The following is a 16,495-nucleotide window of genomic DNA, read 5'->3' on the forward strand; positions in this document are numbered from 1 at the left end:
ATTTGTTCCTAATTAATGCCAGACAGAATAAGCCTTTTGATAATGGAGGATGCATCGAAGATCTGAATAGTAGACGTTGCATGTATCTGACACTCTGATATGTAAAAGGTTTTGTGTTTTTTTGACAGATAGAAGATTTTATAATTATATTTTTTGCAATCATAAAGAATGCATTGGAAAGTTACAAATCTTCTACACCACACTTGAGAACTTTTGGACGTTTTTGCTTCTTCTCAGTTCAACTTGCATAGCAAGAAAACGACAAGGAGACTGATTTTCTGTCAAACTTCCACTTATTTAAAACAAATATTTATGATTGGATCTGCCATACAGATGCTACATTCTGTCCTTTCTTATTGTACAATACAGCCTCAATTTGTTCCTAATTCATACCAGACAGACTAAGCCTTTTGATAATGGAGGATGCATCGAAGATCTGAATAGTAGACATTGCATGTATCTGATTCTCTTCCATAAAGGCAGTCCATATGAGCAGGCATAATATTTGCGCATGATAGAATATAATAATCCATTCATTTCTTGTTTTCTTATCGTCTTTCACACCTAACTGTTGATATAGTTTAAGATTGAAAATAGTTTCAAATGATGAATGTTTGAAGTCTTTTTTTAACATTTGCACTCATTTATCTAAATTAAGTTGAGGAGTTAAGAATTAGGGATAGCATACATTGGTTGGATATAGGATCTATGAATGGAGTATGCAGTGGTCCGCATAAACTCTATTTGTGTAAAACCATTAGAATTACATGACTCTTTTTGTGTATCACCATTAGAATTATATGTTGTTGATCACGTTGATTGCACATAGATACAATGCAGGTGTGTGTTCAGTAGCATGAGATAATAATACAATGCAGGTATGTGTTCAGTTGCATGAGATAATAGCAGCACATATGAAGCTTGAGAAGAATTGAAGGATTTTTGATTCTTAGAACCAAAACTGGACACTAAGAGATCTGTTTTCTTCTCAAAATATGTCAATAAACTCTCATGTCATGGTTTTGCAGGTCATTGCCACCCGTGTCAAAGAAATATGTACTCTTGCTCTTATATATTGACACTGCTGTGCCTGCCAAATCATTAGAGGAATGGGTTCTTTCAGATGGTCTTTCTAAACATAGAGCTGCACTTGACAGGTTATTACAGTTGAGAGTCTTTGTTGAAGTTACTGATAGGTATTCCCTCCATCACAGTAAGAGTAATTTTTTTCTTTACTATAACAATGATTAACATATCACTGTTTTCTGCATCATTATGCTTTTTCAAATTTCAAGGTTGAAACTTGTATTGGTTAATGTGAGAATCATTCCTCCTTTACCTTACCTGCATGTTGAATGTATATTTTGTAGTCCATTCTACGGTTATGTGGAAGCTGTAGGGGAATTTACTCTCAAGGGCTTATTGTAATAACCCTGATGATTCTACCTCAAATTCACTGACACTGGAATGTTTTTTTTTCTTTGGAAATTATATATATTTTTTGAGTTTTTTCAAAATATTTACTTTGTTTGGATTTTTACAACAATATATGGAATTTAAGTACCATGCATGTAATCTCAAAAGCTAACAAAATTATTCATTGAGCACTTGTATCATCATTATGTAATTCTTCCTATCAATTTTATTCACTAATCTCTGAATGCAAATATTTACAAATGCTAAATTGAATGCATAAAGTTCAACATTGATTACAAATTATTTAAGAAACCTGGAACTGCATGCAATGACGTTGAATATTTCTGCCTGTGATCGCAGCAACCTGAAATTGCAGATTTTTCTTGACATTGGTGCTGGATCATTGAACGCTGGCACATACAGAAAAAAAAGGGCCCAAACGCTACAAATGCTGCCCAGTAATTTAGAATGCAGCCCTATAATGAATGGCCACCTATAGGGGAATTGCATCTGCCTGAACTCCCAAACACTGACCTCAAAGGAAGCGATCTGCGCAAAAACTACCCTCTATACTCTGTAAATAATTACTGTGATGAACAGCTGGTCATTTTCTTCAATTTGATCACCATAAAAACACCTCTAGCACAATTCACTGGTATAGTTTCAACCAATTCAAAGTGCTCCAGATGGCAGACCCCAAAGAGTTCACCATTCTTCCAGCCTTCAAACGCTGAAACCCTTTGCTCAACTCAACACACAAATTCACCAAATATCAAATGCTCAATAGATGGATCGAACCTTGCATTCAATGCATTTATAACTCATGAACAAATTGACCAGACGCTTCAACAACACACTTCTTATAGCTTGAAAGTTGAATCATAACTTAGGCATTTGATTTATATTTGCTTTTGTTGCAGTGTGAAATATATTACTTCATTATATTTCCCTCCAATAATAAACACCAAGCTACTTAATAATTAAATACACATTTATTGCACTTGAGCACACTCTATAATGCAATCTTTTGCATTTAATATTACTTAAATGTAATTTAATTAATGATTATGAATGAATTTAATAGCTCATTAAATTCTTGGAATGACTTATTACAAAACTAAGTGCTCACTGCCTGACCCAGATGCCAAGGTGCCTTGGCACAAATAGCAACAGGCCATAATTGAATTACTATAAATACTAAGTCTCAAAATGAAAGCTTTGCCAATGTCCCCACAACTCCATACTGCTACCAAATTGTTCAGGTGCCTTGCTAAATATGGTAACCTAACTTTCTTGAAATAGTCACTTACCATAAATAGTAAGTGTGCCAATTCAACTCAAACAAATAGCAGTCCTAAACATCCCTGACCTCTGGAGTGGGAGTTGGCCTCTGGCGCTGCCAACTGGGACCTCTAAACAATTCTATTAGCTTGCGAGGGTTAGGAAATTGGCTAATCCTTTGACAGTTGATGCTCATGAAAAGGGGACCTTAGACATATCCACTTGGAGCTTTGATATGTTCCAATGACCTCTTTGCAATTCATTCCATGGGTGCATGATACATGTTCTTAAAATTGCCACGTTGAATGTATATTTTGTTGTCCATCCTACAGTTATGTGAAAGCTGTAGGGGTAATTTTTCTCAAGGGCATATTCATTTGTCTTTGCTTCCAGCCAAGGTGTTTCTGAAGATGAATTACAGACTAATATAAAGCACTGATTTACTTAGGGGTCCAATCAATGCTTTTCTCTTTAGATATTTGTAGTTTGAAAATTAATTTTAAAATACTATTTTTATTTATGTTGTTCCTATTAGAATAGTATTGCATTTTTTACCTTATAATGGTCATTTAATCATTTAATGTATCCAGCCACTTATTGTATCTAGTTAGTTAGATAGTTTAGGATATTTCTATTTTCTTGCTCAGTTAACGATTGTTTCTTATGGAAACATCATCTTTGTTTTTCCTTATTTAAAGAGCATTTGTCTTTTTTGTAATTACTTCATTCAATCAATCAATGAGCATTTCAGTTCCATGCATGTGTATTTATGAAATTATTTTGTCACATATTTATTTCTTGTTAAGCTATGGACGAATCATAATTGCCGTCTTTGGTTGCGAGATAAAGAAATACATTCAGTTAGTACAAAATTTGTTGTGTTTCTCAAGATTCTTACTGATTTATTGGTTGAACTTTTTCCCAGTAGGAAAAAGGATGCAACCTATAGATTGAACCCTGCGTTTCAGAGTCAACTTCGACAAGTGGTTGTGAATGGGTATGAACTTTCAGTACTTCAAGTTAATTTATGCTTAAAATGAACTTCATCTGTCTAATGGGATCTGGCAAATTATATTCTAATCACTTTCTTAATGTTTGTTAAATATGGCTGCAATTTTGATCAGAATGATATTTGGTTGAGATTCAAGAATCTGTAGGAGGCTGAAAAGCATCCAAGTTTCTGTACAAAAAATATTGGTAATAAAACAAAAATATACCAAGCAACAGTAATTGTGATTGCCTTTGAACATAATCTGACTGAACAGTAGTGTAACATTAGAGAAATAAATTATTCTAGTAGTGATAACATGTTTATAGTGTTTTCTAGAAAGTTTTACATCTCTTCAATGTAATACAAAATGTGGGTAAATTGAAACATGTTTTGTTAAATTAGTCTTACATTGCCATAAAAAATCATATCTATTTTTTATATAAAATAGTAGGGGTTTTAGGTCCCTCCTGCCCTTCAAAGTTCTAATATTTTTGTATTACACTGAAGATTGACAAAGCTGACATAAAATTACATACCAAAAACTGGTATGATAGGCAGCAGAAACAATTGTAAAATCCTGTCATAAACCAGGAAATAAATAACTGCAAGCTATCCACAAAGAAACTCATGAAAATGTTGGAGCTAACTTTGACTCTGCATTAAGACCTCTTCTTGACCATCTTATATAATTGATCTGAGAAATTCCTAAATGGGTTATCCCTTGGTTAAATCTGCATGGGTGTTTTTTCTCTGTCGTTGTCCCTATCATGTGTTGGAATTTGCAAATATCCAAGAAAGTTTCAAGTTTGGGAAGATTTGGTTGTTTTCAGCTATTTTTGTGGAATTGCAAACTTTTAGTGGACTACATACATTGCCAATTCATCCCATGTCTTGCCCTGACCGCAAGGGCTCCAAATGTTTTGTTGGGTTCTTCTTTCCTTCACTTTTCCTTTGCTTCTTGTTACATAATAACCCCTACAAGTTATCCAACCTCCAACATGCAAATGTTTGTGTTTTTGAATGTTTGGTTTTGATTTGCAATTTTAAAATAAAAAATAAACCTTTTGCCATACAAGATATAAAACATTGCAAATATAAAATATTCTAGAGATGAAATAGAGCTGCAATGATTTTTATTGAGCAAAGTATATAAATATTTACAATGCTTTTCATAATTCATACCTGGAGGTCCTCAAACTTTTATTGGAAATGTATGGCAGCAATGTAGGACCTGTAGATAACAATTGGTAATAAATATTCAATGTTGGTGTGTATTGCAATGGTTGCCACAATTGATTCTGGAAATACCGTTTAAAAATCTGTACTTAAACCCTTGTATCATTCAGTTTGCCAATGATATTCTCAAAACCCTTCATTAAACTTCACAAATTTGCTCATAAATGCTTGAAATCTGATTAATAATGGCTGCCAATGATAACCCACAGGTTTACAAATATATGCACAGACCCTTGATATTTCTTCACCAATAAACCCAATCATGGCATGTGAGTAAAGCCATTGCCATTGGCACAATTAACTGGTTATTGCACCAATTCAAAAAGCTGAAAACTATAAAGAATTCCCAATTCCCCAAGCTGAAACTTCTGAAACTCCAAATTCTCCTCAAACAACTCAATAATATCAAATGCATCAGATGAATCCATTTCCTTTTGCCTTTGGCTCTTATAGTTCCTAAGTGATAAATCACTCACGAGGCTTCATGATTACACTTCTCGTTACTTACAAGTGCATTTGCTTCTGTTGCATTTGAATATAACATTTAATTATATTCCCACCTTTTGATGCCTGCACTAAAATATAAAGTATACTTTATTAAACACTTATATCTCTCTTATAAATAATATTTCATCACTTATTATAATGTATACTTTTAAAAACATTTAAAACTTTCTTTTAAATAAAGTGCACTTAAACCATAAAGTTATATTTATCACTGTGATGCACTTTATATTTATCCTTGTTTCTGTCTAAACTTGGGAGTTAAGATCCTTGTTGGCTAGTGATCATGTATGACAGTAGGAATGACCACCTGACATAAGATTCAGTTTTGGATATGTTTTGGTTATGAAATATGTCTCAAGTACTATGCAGGAAACAATGAACAGTCAGAATATTTTTGACAACAAGCTTAGTAATCATTAATGGCCACAATTTTGAATATTGGTAATATAAGATCTGTATATGCTATAGATATGTTCGCTTATGATCAGATAGTGTTCGACACAAGTTTTGGATGGGAAATATGTTGATTGGCTGAGATCACAATATTCAGAATAAGTTTTGGTAATCAGGTAAATTGGCCTAAGGAATTGAATTGTTTTACCAATTCAATTACTCGACATTGTAGGAATGACATCCTAGATGTTAACCTTTGGATAGCAGATTTTAATAATTGGTGTTTGTTATTGTGCCACATGTTTTGTGAAGATAGTTTTAGCAAGCTGATTGAAGAAGTAATTGGGAAAGGTATAAAGCAAGGACATTTTTTGGATGCGAGCATGGGTTATGAGAGGTGAACTTGGTATGTGATGTACAAATGATGCTATGATGCTATATTAATGATCAGATGTGAGATACATTGTGGACTAATCGGGCATTGTGATGTCAGAACAATTAGTTTTGGTATTGTAACTAATATTTTTTGTATAGTGGATAGTGCATCCTCATTGAGTAGTGAGCTCCTATTGTAATATGACTCCTAACAAGGTTAATGCCTCTAACAGGGTCAAGTCCTCTAACAAGGACTAATGTACTAAATGTATGTAATGACTCATAATAGGGTATTTTCAGAGTAGTACATAGTTGTGGTACCATCTCTATTGGGTTTTCCCTTGGCTAGGGTTTCCTCGAATACAAATTATTGTGTTATGAGTTCCTTATTGTTTTATGCATTACTTTTCATCATTGTTCTTTGTGGATCTCTATGTTTAAGTTCTGAGATTATTAATTGGTGTGGAAGTGCTGCAATACTGATTAACCCCCCCTCTGAGTATTGCCTAATCCTAACACCCCACCTTTTGATGCACAAATTAAAATATAAAGTATACTTTATTAAAGACTCTATCTCCCTTTTAATAACATTTTATTGCTTATCATAAAGCATACTTCTAAAACATTTAAATCTCACTTTTAAATAAAGTTTGCCTAAACCGTAAAGTTATATTTGTCATTGTGCTGCACTTAATTAAATGACTATAGTCATTAAGTGACCCCATTCAATTAAAGTGAAAATATAACTTTATAATTGCACTTTATTAATAATTAAAATTAGACAACTCCAAAATAATTATTATTCCTTGTTTCCTTTTGAACCTTTGAGTTAACCATTATATCCATTGTGCATCCAATTACCTCACTAAACATAGTAAGGGTCCCTCACTAACATCCATTGACTTGCTATAAATAGTAAGGCCCTGCAACTCATCCAACAAGCAAATGAGTTAATCACTGTGCATAGTGTGAGTTTGAGTGCCTCGCGGACATAGCAACTCCTTAACAATGACTTACTACAAATAGGAAAGCTTTGAATAATTGCTCCAGAAAACGATACCGAATCTCAACATTGCCACCAAGTTGTTTAGGTGCCTTGCTAAAGATAGAAAGCCTGAACATCCCCAACTCTTGGAGTGGGAAAATAGCCACTAGATTAACTAATTAAGACATCCTATCCATAACATTAGCCCACAAGTGTTGCAATGATGGGCTAACAACTTGTCATTTGATGTTGGCTAAAAAGGGGACATTACAATCTGCTCTTCCTAAAATTGCTTGTCCCCAAGCTATCTTAGAAATACAAAATACACCAGTCCAACCATATCCCAAGAGTAGAATTGTGTTGTCCTTGTGATCACCAACTAGCTCTTGTAGCATCATTGCGAACCTAACTGGCAAAACCTAGAAAACTTGAATGAATTCGACTGTAGATGTCGCAGGAGTGAACATCTCATAGGGAAGTAACTCAGAAGGTTGACAGAGCTTGCTTCCCAAAATTGCGCAAGGTGAGCTGTCATGCACACTATCCAACATTTGTGCAATCGAATTGTTTATCTAAAAGTGCTCATGCACATGGGAGTCAAAAGTAAAATCATATGTACTCTGACATCATATACACATTCCAAAACTCCTTTGTGAGCCTCGTCTAAAACCCTGAGGCACTAGAAGGTTCCCAAATACTGAACAAAAGCATGCCAAGAAGAACTTCCTCTGACATTTGTTGCCCAACTTCACTAAGCCCAAAGTAGGGAAGCCAATCAATGATACTTGACCAAACTTCAGTGCTAACCATGGTAGCATTAGGTGCCTAAAGCACACTGAATGCACATCCATCCGTACTATAGAGTTTAGAACGTCTGAAAGTGGATGTGTCACTTGTACCATCTCCATCCTCAACAAGGCTCCCATGGATGTGCTGACTTTGTAAGTAATCCAACTTGAAACCATTGATCCCATCTACTGCAACTGGCAAATACTCATCCCCCAAAGGATGGTGGAACCTCAGAACCAATCCACACTGATGCATCATCAAATCCTCTGCGGGTGGGTCTAAGAAGTCATGACGAAGACTCATCCCTATGCACTCACAATAAAAAGCTCCCTCCTCAGTCAAACATTGACTAACATTGACTGTCATAGCTTTGAATGTAACTGCTAACATCTAGCTCAATACTGACAACATTTGCAGTAGATGTAACCATAGGAGAACTTGATGCAACATGTGGATTCTAGCTGCTCTTTATAAATGCACTCATCCCAACTGTATCATCTCCACATGTAACCGTGATATGTGTGGCCACATCCTCAATCTTTTCACAACCAAAGCCCATGGATATCAAATCATCACCAATTGTCATTGAAGACAATTGAATTGTAACCATAGTTGATGAAGACTGTGCCAACCTTAGCTCCATGAAAAACTCCTCAATTTGAGGTTAAGACTCATTAAGGGCCAACTGTGCTCTCTCCAATGAATCCATAGTCACTTCGAGCTCATGGGTGAACTCATCTACCTCCTTTCCCCTTAGTGCATTATAGCAAAGTACAATCCCACTCGAGAAGACAATCCCAATCCCAGTGACTGTAAATAATTTTGTTTCATTATTCTAATAGCTTCTTGAAGTGTACGACACTTTGTAAGGGAAAGACTACCATCATAGTGCTTATCTATCATAGGAGCACTCCAACCATAGGTAGCTAACTTATATCGAGGAACATCAAAGTGCTCTATGGCTGTGGCAATCATTCTATCATCAACCTTCAGTTGCCCAACCAGATGATGTCTTTGAACTTCGACACCCACGTAAGTTCTTTGGCCCACAATCTACACTATTATAGGAAGTTGTATCCATTATGCCCATTCATGATCAATATCATCATGTGCATTATCATCCACACGCATCAACAATTGAGGTATTGCTGTTGGGTACCTCGACAAATGGCTCATTTGAAAGAATATAAGCTGCTGCTTTATCAATCTCCTTGCACACTCCCAACCCCCATGTAATTGTAATCCTTGTAAGTTATGAGCCTAGGACCCATCATCAACCAATAAATTCTCTAATTCACTTCCTAAAGGCTAATATGAAAGATCAGACTCACTGCAAGAGGAGTCTTCCTCATGAATAACGTCACTAGTACCCGAATTCAGAATACCAACATCCTCTATTTGTAAACCCTATGATATCTCATGCTGATGCAAACACATCTCATTGTTGTCATGAAAATCAGAATCGTTATGGAATGAATCTACATCATATAACTCATTTCCTAAGTTATTGGTTCAAGCTCAGTTCTAAGTTTGGGTTCGAAGAACCGGTTCATCGGTATGACAAAATTTTGGAAAGGGGTTTGGGTTTCTTCATACAAAAACATGTAAAAACTAATATATATGCATATTTATGAAGCCTAGAAGCATGAGTTAAAATTAGAACATCACATAGTATCATAAAATCATACGATTTAAAGAATAAAAACAACAAAAGCTTTAAAATTTGTAATCATAGCATCACGAATCATGATCATACCATATATTTCAAGTTCCACATCAAAGACTCAAAACATTAAAATTAAATCTTAACAACAAGTTCAAGTATCACTGTTTCAAGTTCAACTAATGGATTAAAAATGAGAATTAGAAGCCAACATAAGCCTTCCATTTCTACCTTTTAGGGGTCAAAACTTTATACAATTTGCTAAAAAATGTGACTTTATTGAAATCCATAGGGCCTAGTTCGTTGAAATTCGTGCCAAGTTCTCTGGGCTCAATCTGTTTGGGCATAGTTCGTCTAGGTTCTCTTTTCCAGCCTGCTTGTTTGAACTGGGTCCTTGGATTTCAAAGCCTGCCAGATACCCAGCGAATTGAACCAGGACCAAGTACTAGTTCATACCCAAACTGGTCTGACATGGTCTAGGGTTACATGAGGGTTACTTAGCTCATTTCCTGAATCATGATTGTCAACTTTGGGAAACTCCATCCAACCATCTCCCACACATGGAAAGGCTGCTAACTTTTGTATAGGTTCACCATTATTACTGCTTTCATAAAAATCAGAACTATTAGAGCTCAAATTTTCTATGTAATCCTCAAAACGAAGCTCCTATCATAAGAGCCAAGACTCAAGGAGACACCCACTACATCTTCCGCACTAGCCTTGTCATCAACATCAACATTATGCTCAAGCAAGGGACAACTGTCATAAAAATCAGAAGTGTGAGTCCCCACTCTTCCTTAATGTAAGTCTGATTTTTAATCTCCATGGGATCAGCTGCATGTTGGTCACTAACAGCTGAAAATTCATTGTAAAGATTATTGGATGTCCCACCTGTAGAGCCCTCTTATTTCGCTTCCTTTTTGATTTGTAATGCAGACCCCTTAAAAAACAATGTCATAGAAGATGTTAAACTGTCTATGGTTATCGGGTTTGAAAGCAATTCATCCATCCTTTTTTGATTGTGCTTAATTTTCTTCAAAATTTTCATTATGACATTTGATTGCTTCTTGGAAAAAATCAGGCTATTGAACTGGTTTAGCCATTTAGTTGATTTCCTGGTTTTTTCTACAACTAAAACAATTGCAAGAGTGCTGGTCACTCTAATATCAAATGTGTGATCAATATTTGTTTTAGTTTCCAACCCAACAGGATTGCAGGAAATTGCTCTAATACCACTGTAATAACCCCTATAGGTTATCCAACCTCCAACTTGCAAATTTTTAGTGTTTTTGAATGCTTGGCTTTGACTAGTAATTATTGTTGAGAATGTTTGCATTATAGTAAATTGAAGCAAACTTTACAAGTAAATTTAATATATGAAAATTGATGATAAATCAAATTGTGAAGTACTGATTGAATATATATATATTAAACAACTTACATTTTATTTTATCAAATGAAAAAAATACCAATCATCATTATATGTCGGTTGGTTGCAAGTATTGATCAAGTAGCGTATTGCTCAAAGTAACACCGATCATATTATGTATTAGTTATCGACAGTTAATTTTGTATCTGTCATCCAATCATTGTTATCGGCAGTCTTTGGTTTAAGAGGCATGACCACATAGGGTCATGACTCTACATGGCATGAGCCACGTAGAGTCATGCCCCTACATGGGGATGCCCTTTCATTACCATACTTCTATATCATTCTAAGACTATGGATATCATCAATATCAAGGCAATGAATATACTCAGTCTTCAGAATTAAATCTATAATACATCTCCCTTATAGGCCACAACTTATAGGCTTATATATCTGCTATCATTATAACAACAGATTCCCTGCAAAAGAACAACAAAAAATCATATCAGATTTATACTATAATTAGTAAATTATTTTGCAAGTATATTCAGTTCAATCTCCACCAAATCAATCTATTAATTTTAAATGGTATCAGAGCCAAATTGATAGAGAGATCGCTAAACTAATTTCTTAAAATAAAATTGACATCATGACAAACAATGTTAGAGTCGAGGATAGACTTGAAGGAGCAACAAACTTCTTCTCATGGAAAATTCAAATTACAACAATCCTCGATGAATTGGAATTGGAATCATTCATTGAATCAGACATTTCTATACCTAAAGATGAGGTAGAAAATGCCACTTTGAAAAGGCGAAATAACAAAGCCAGGAAGATCATTGTTGATTCAGTAAAAGATGATATTCTTCCTTCCATATCAAACCTCAAGAAAGCATTTGAAGTATTTAAAACAATTAAGGATACATTTGAGATCATGAACTCAAGTAGATTGCTTACATTAAAATATCAACTTATGAATATAAAAATGAATAAAGGAGAGTCGATCTCATCCTACTCTGGAAGAAGTTTCGAAATAAAAAATCAACTATCTTCTATTGGAAACAAAGTAGAAGATCGAGAATTATCCATAATAGCACTTAGAGGATTACCTATATTTTGGGAAGCATTCATCCAAGTCGCCAACAGACCGTCAATACCAGCTTTTGATCAACTTAAAAATGATTGCACCTCTGGAGAATCAAGACTAATTTCTAAAGGGATCATTTTAAATCAAGAGGGAGAAAATCAATCTCTCTTCTCTGTCTCTAATAACATAGGAAAGAAGAGAAAATTCAAAGGAAAGAAAAATGATAAACGAAAAGGAAATAATAATTACAAAAGAAATGACTTCTCCAAAGTTCAATGGTACGAGTGTGAGAAATTTGGACATACCTTCAGACTATCCAGAAAGATGTTCTTTTCATACTTGGCATAAAAAGGAATCTAGTATCCATCTCTGGACTCCTTGATGAAGGGTATCAAGTCACCTTTAATGAAGACAAAGTTTTATACTAGCCTAAAAATACTAATCTGAAGAATGCTATCACCATAGGAACTAGAGATGGAACCTTATATAAATTGTGTAACATTCAAAAGAAAGCCCTAAGTCATGAAGTGACAAATCCTAATGAAATATGGCATAGAAGGCTCAAACATATTGGATTCAGTACATTACCAAATATAGAAAAAATCTCCACTGGAACACCTAACTTAAATTCAAACCATATAGGCATTTGTAAAGGATGTGCTCTAGGAAATAATGTAAAAAGACCTTTTCCTTCTTGTGAACACAAGGCTAAATCAGTTCTGGAACTAGTTGACACTGATTTATGTGGACCTATGCCAACACTTCCTCTAGGAGGATTCTCATACTGCATAATCTTTATTGATGATTTTTCTAGGAAAACCCAAATCTATTTTCTAAAGGTCAAAGAATCAAATGATGTTCTATTAAAATTTAAAGAGTTCAAAGCAACTGTGGAAAATCAAATTTCAAAAAGAATAAAAACTCTAAGATCAGACAATTTCAAAGACTTTTGCACCTCTATTGGGATTAAGAGGGAGTATATTGTACCTTATAATCCTCAAGAGAATGGGGTAGCAGAAAGAAAAACAAAACCATTTGAAGTAGCAAAAGCTATGCTTCATGATCAAAATTTACACTTATCATTCAGGGCGGAGGCCACTAATACTGTTATATATATTCAAAACAGATGCCCACAATCAATCCTAGAAAACATAACTCCTAAAGAAGTTTTTATAGGAATCAAACTTAACCTAAGTCATCTCAAAATATTTGGTTTCTTTGTTTACATTCATATACCTAAAGAAAAGAGAATCAATTTAGAACCATTTGGGAAGAAAGGAATATTTGTTGGGTACAGTGAGAACTCCAAAGGGTATAGGGTCTATGTACCTGGGCAGAGATCAGTTGAAATCAACAAAGATGTCAAATTTGAAGAAAACACTGCTTTAAAACTATCCACAAGTACAAAGGATGAGCCCATCACAGAATTAGATGAAGATCTGCAAACTGAAAATCAGAGGGAGAACATATCAAAAGAGAATGAACTATTACCAGATACAGAAAATAGAGACATCTCTAATATCATGAAAATGCCATTATGGAAGATACATCAAATGGATGTTAAGACCACATTTTTTAATAGTGTCATTAATGAAGAAGTATATATCGAACAACCTGAAGGTTTTGTTATAAAAGATAAGAACCTATATGTATGCAAACTAAAGAAAGCTCTTTGTGGCTTCAAACAAGCACCACAAGCTTGGTATGAAAGGATAGATAGCTACCTCTCCAAACTAGGATACTCCAAAAATGAAGTTGATCCTAACATATATTTCAAAATATCTAATGGTGACATGTTAATACTTGTTTTATATGTTGATGACCTATTGATAATAGGTGCAGATCACTTAATTGAAAGATGCAAACACGATCTTATAGCTGAATTTGAAATGAAGGATCTAGGCCTACTGCACTATTTTTTGGGTCTAGAAGTATGTCAAAAGAAAGATCATATTTTCCTAAATAAGGGAAGTACACTCGTGACATCTTGACTAGATTTGGGATGATGACAACAAACCTATAACAACTCCAATGGAACAAATCTACACAAGCTAAAAGAAGCTGTGAATTCAAAGTCTATTGACCCCACTCTGACAGATCATTGGATGATTTATATATCTAGTAAATACTAGGCCTAATATCTACCATGCCACCAATGTTTTAAGTCACTTCATGTGTGAACCAAAGAAGATTCGTTTGATGGCTGCTAAACATATCTTGAGATATCTATGTGGCACTATTGGTCTTGGTTTGAAGTTCAAAAATGTTGAGATTAAACTTGAAGGATATACTGATTTTGATTGGGCTAGTTGTTCCATAAATCACAAGAGTACTACAGGGTGTTGCTTCACTCTTGGATCAACAATGATATCTTGGTTCAATAGAAAATAACCAATAGTTGCCTTGAGTTCCACCAAATTAAATATATGGCAGGCTCCATGGGAGCTCGTGAAACAGTATGGTTGAGAGAGCTATTATTTGGACTCTTTGGAAAGCAACTAAGTCCCACAGTGATTCATTATGATAACCAGAGCTGCATCAAACTTTCTACTAATCCTGTCTTCCACAATCGATTAAAGCACATTGATACTCCTTACCATTACATAAGAGACATGGTTGACATAAATGTTATAAAACTGATTTATATCAACACTAATGAGCAAAATGCTAACATTTTCACCAAGCCTCTTGCAAGGTTGAAGTACAAAAATGTTGAGGTTAAACTTGAAGGATATATTGATTCTGATTGGGCTGGTTGTTCCATATACTACAAGAATACTATAGGGTGTTGCTTCAATCTTGGATCAACAATGATATCTTGGTTCAATAGAAAACAACTAACAATTGCCTTGGGTTCCACCGAAGCTGAATATATGGCAACCTCCATGGGGGCTCATGAAGCAGTATGGTTGAGAAAGCTATTATTTAGACTCTTTGGAAAGCAACTAAGTCCTATAGTGATTCATTGTGATAACCAGAGCTGCATCAAACTTTCTACTAATCCTATCTTCCACAATCAATCAAAGCACATCGAAACTCCTTACCATTGCATAAGAGACATGGTTGACATAAATGTTATCAAGCTAATTTATATCAGCACTAATGAGGAAAATGCTGACATTTTCACCAAGCCTCTTGCAAGGTTGAAGTACAAAAAAGTTGAGAGTAAATTTGAAGGATATACTGATTCTGATTGGGCTGGTTGTTCCATAAACCGCAAGAGTACTACAGGGTGTTGCTTCAGTCTTGGATCAACAATGATAATTTGGTTCAGTAGAAAACAACCAACAGTTGCCTTGAGTTCCATCGAAGCTGAATATATGGCATCCTCTATGGGAGCTCGTGAAGCAGTATGGCTGAGAAAGCTATTATTTGGACTCTTTGGAAAGCAACTAAGTCCCACAGTGATTCATTGTGCTAACCAGAGTTACATCAAACTTTCTGCTAATCTTGTCTTCCACAATCTATCAAAGCACATTGAGACTCCTTACCATTACATAAGAGACATGGTTGACATGAATGTTATCAAGCTGATTTATATCAATACTAATGAGCAAAATGCTGACATTTTCACCAAACCTCTTGCAAGGTTGAAAATAGAGTACTTTTGAGGTAAACTTGGTATGAGAAATTTGTAAATACACTTGTAAGTTAATATATTCATGAATAATTGAAAATTAGATTGTTTTTGCAAACTTGTGTTATGAAAGTGATGATCTTTCATATGTGTAAGGTCACTATTGTAAGGTGACGACCTTATCAATAGTTGATTTATCTCCTAACAACAAAATGTGTTGGAGCAAAGTGTTACCATGGCTCTTCAGGCTGGATTTTGCCGGACACCACGAAAATCAATTTGTTATGGTTCTTTAGACCAGATCTTGCTGGATACCATAATTTAATAGAACACACTTAAGGTGGTGTTTACTCTTGTATTACATTTGCTTCAATTCCCTCCTTGCTAAAAAGGGAGTGTTGAGAATGTCAACATTATAGTAAATTGAAGCAAACTTTACAAGTAAATTTAATATATAAAAATTGATGATAAATCAAATTGTGAAGTATTGATTGAACATATATATAACAATTTACATTTTATTTTATCAAATGACAAAAATACCGATCTATCATTATATATCAGTTGCTTGCAAATACTGATCAAATAATGTATTGGTCAAAGCAAACACCAATCGTATTATGTATTAGTTATCGATAGTAAATTTGTATCTGTCACCCGATCATTGTTATCGACAGTCTTTGGTTTAAGAGGCATGACCATGTACGGTCATGACTCTATGTGGCTTGGGTCATGTCCCTACATGGGGATGACCTTTCATTCCCATACTTATATATCATTCTAAGACTACAGATATCATCAATATCAAGGCAATGAATATTCTCAA

At 34.7% G+C, this 16,495-nt stretch overlaps 1 protein-coding gene across 2 annotated transcripts in view; it reads left to right on the forward strand.

The window, feature by feature from the left end:
* The window catches only part of LOC149576184 (transcription factor-like protein), a 211,693-nt gene that overhangs the window by 5,861 nt on the left and 189,337 nt on the right, over positions 1–16,495 (forward strand). Inside the window, exons 3-4 of one of the 2 annotated variants that reach the window (XM_089816598.1) lie at positions 1,029–1,196; positions 3,623–3,694. In XM_089816598.1, coding sequence (XP_089672724.1) covers positions 1,029–1,196; positions 3,623–3,694 — 240 coding nt within the window. The remainder of the gene's footprint in view (positions 1–1,028; positions 1,197–3,622; positions 3,695–16,495) is intronic. The other variant, XM_089816602.1, reaches the window with a different exon arrangement.

Source organism: Cupressus sempervirens, chromosome 1 (assembly GCF_028749045.1).
Source record: "Cupressus sempervirens isolate cs-2001-9-10 chromosome 1, ASM2874904v1, whole genome shotgun sequence".
NCBI lineage: Eukaryota > Viridiplantae > Streptophyta > Pinopsida > Cupressales > Cupressaceae > Cupressus > Cupressus sempervirens.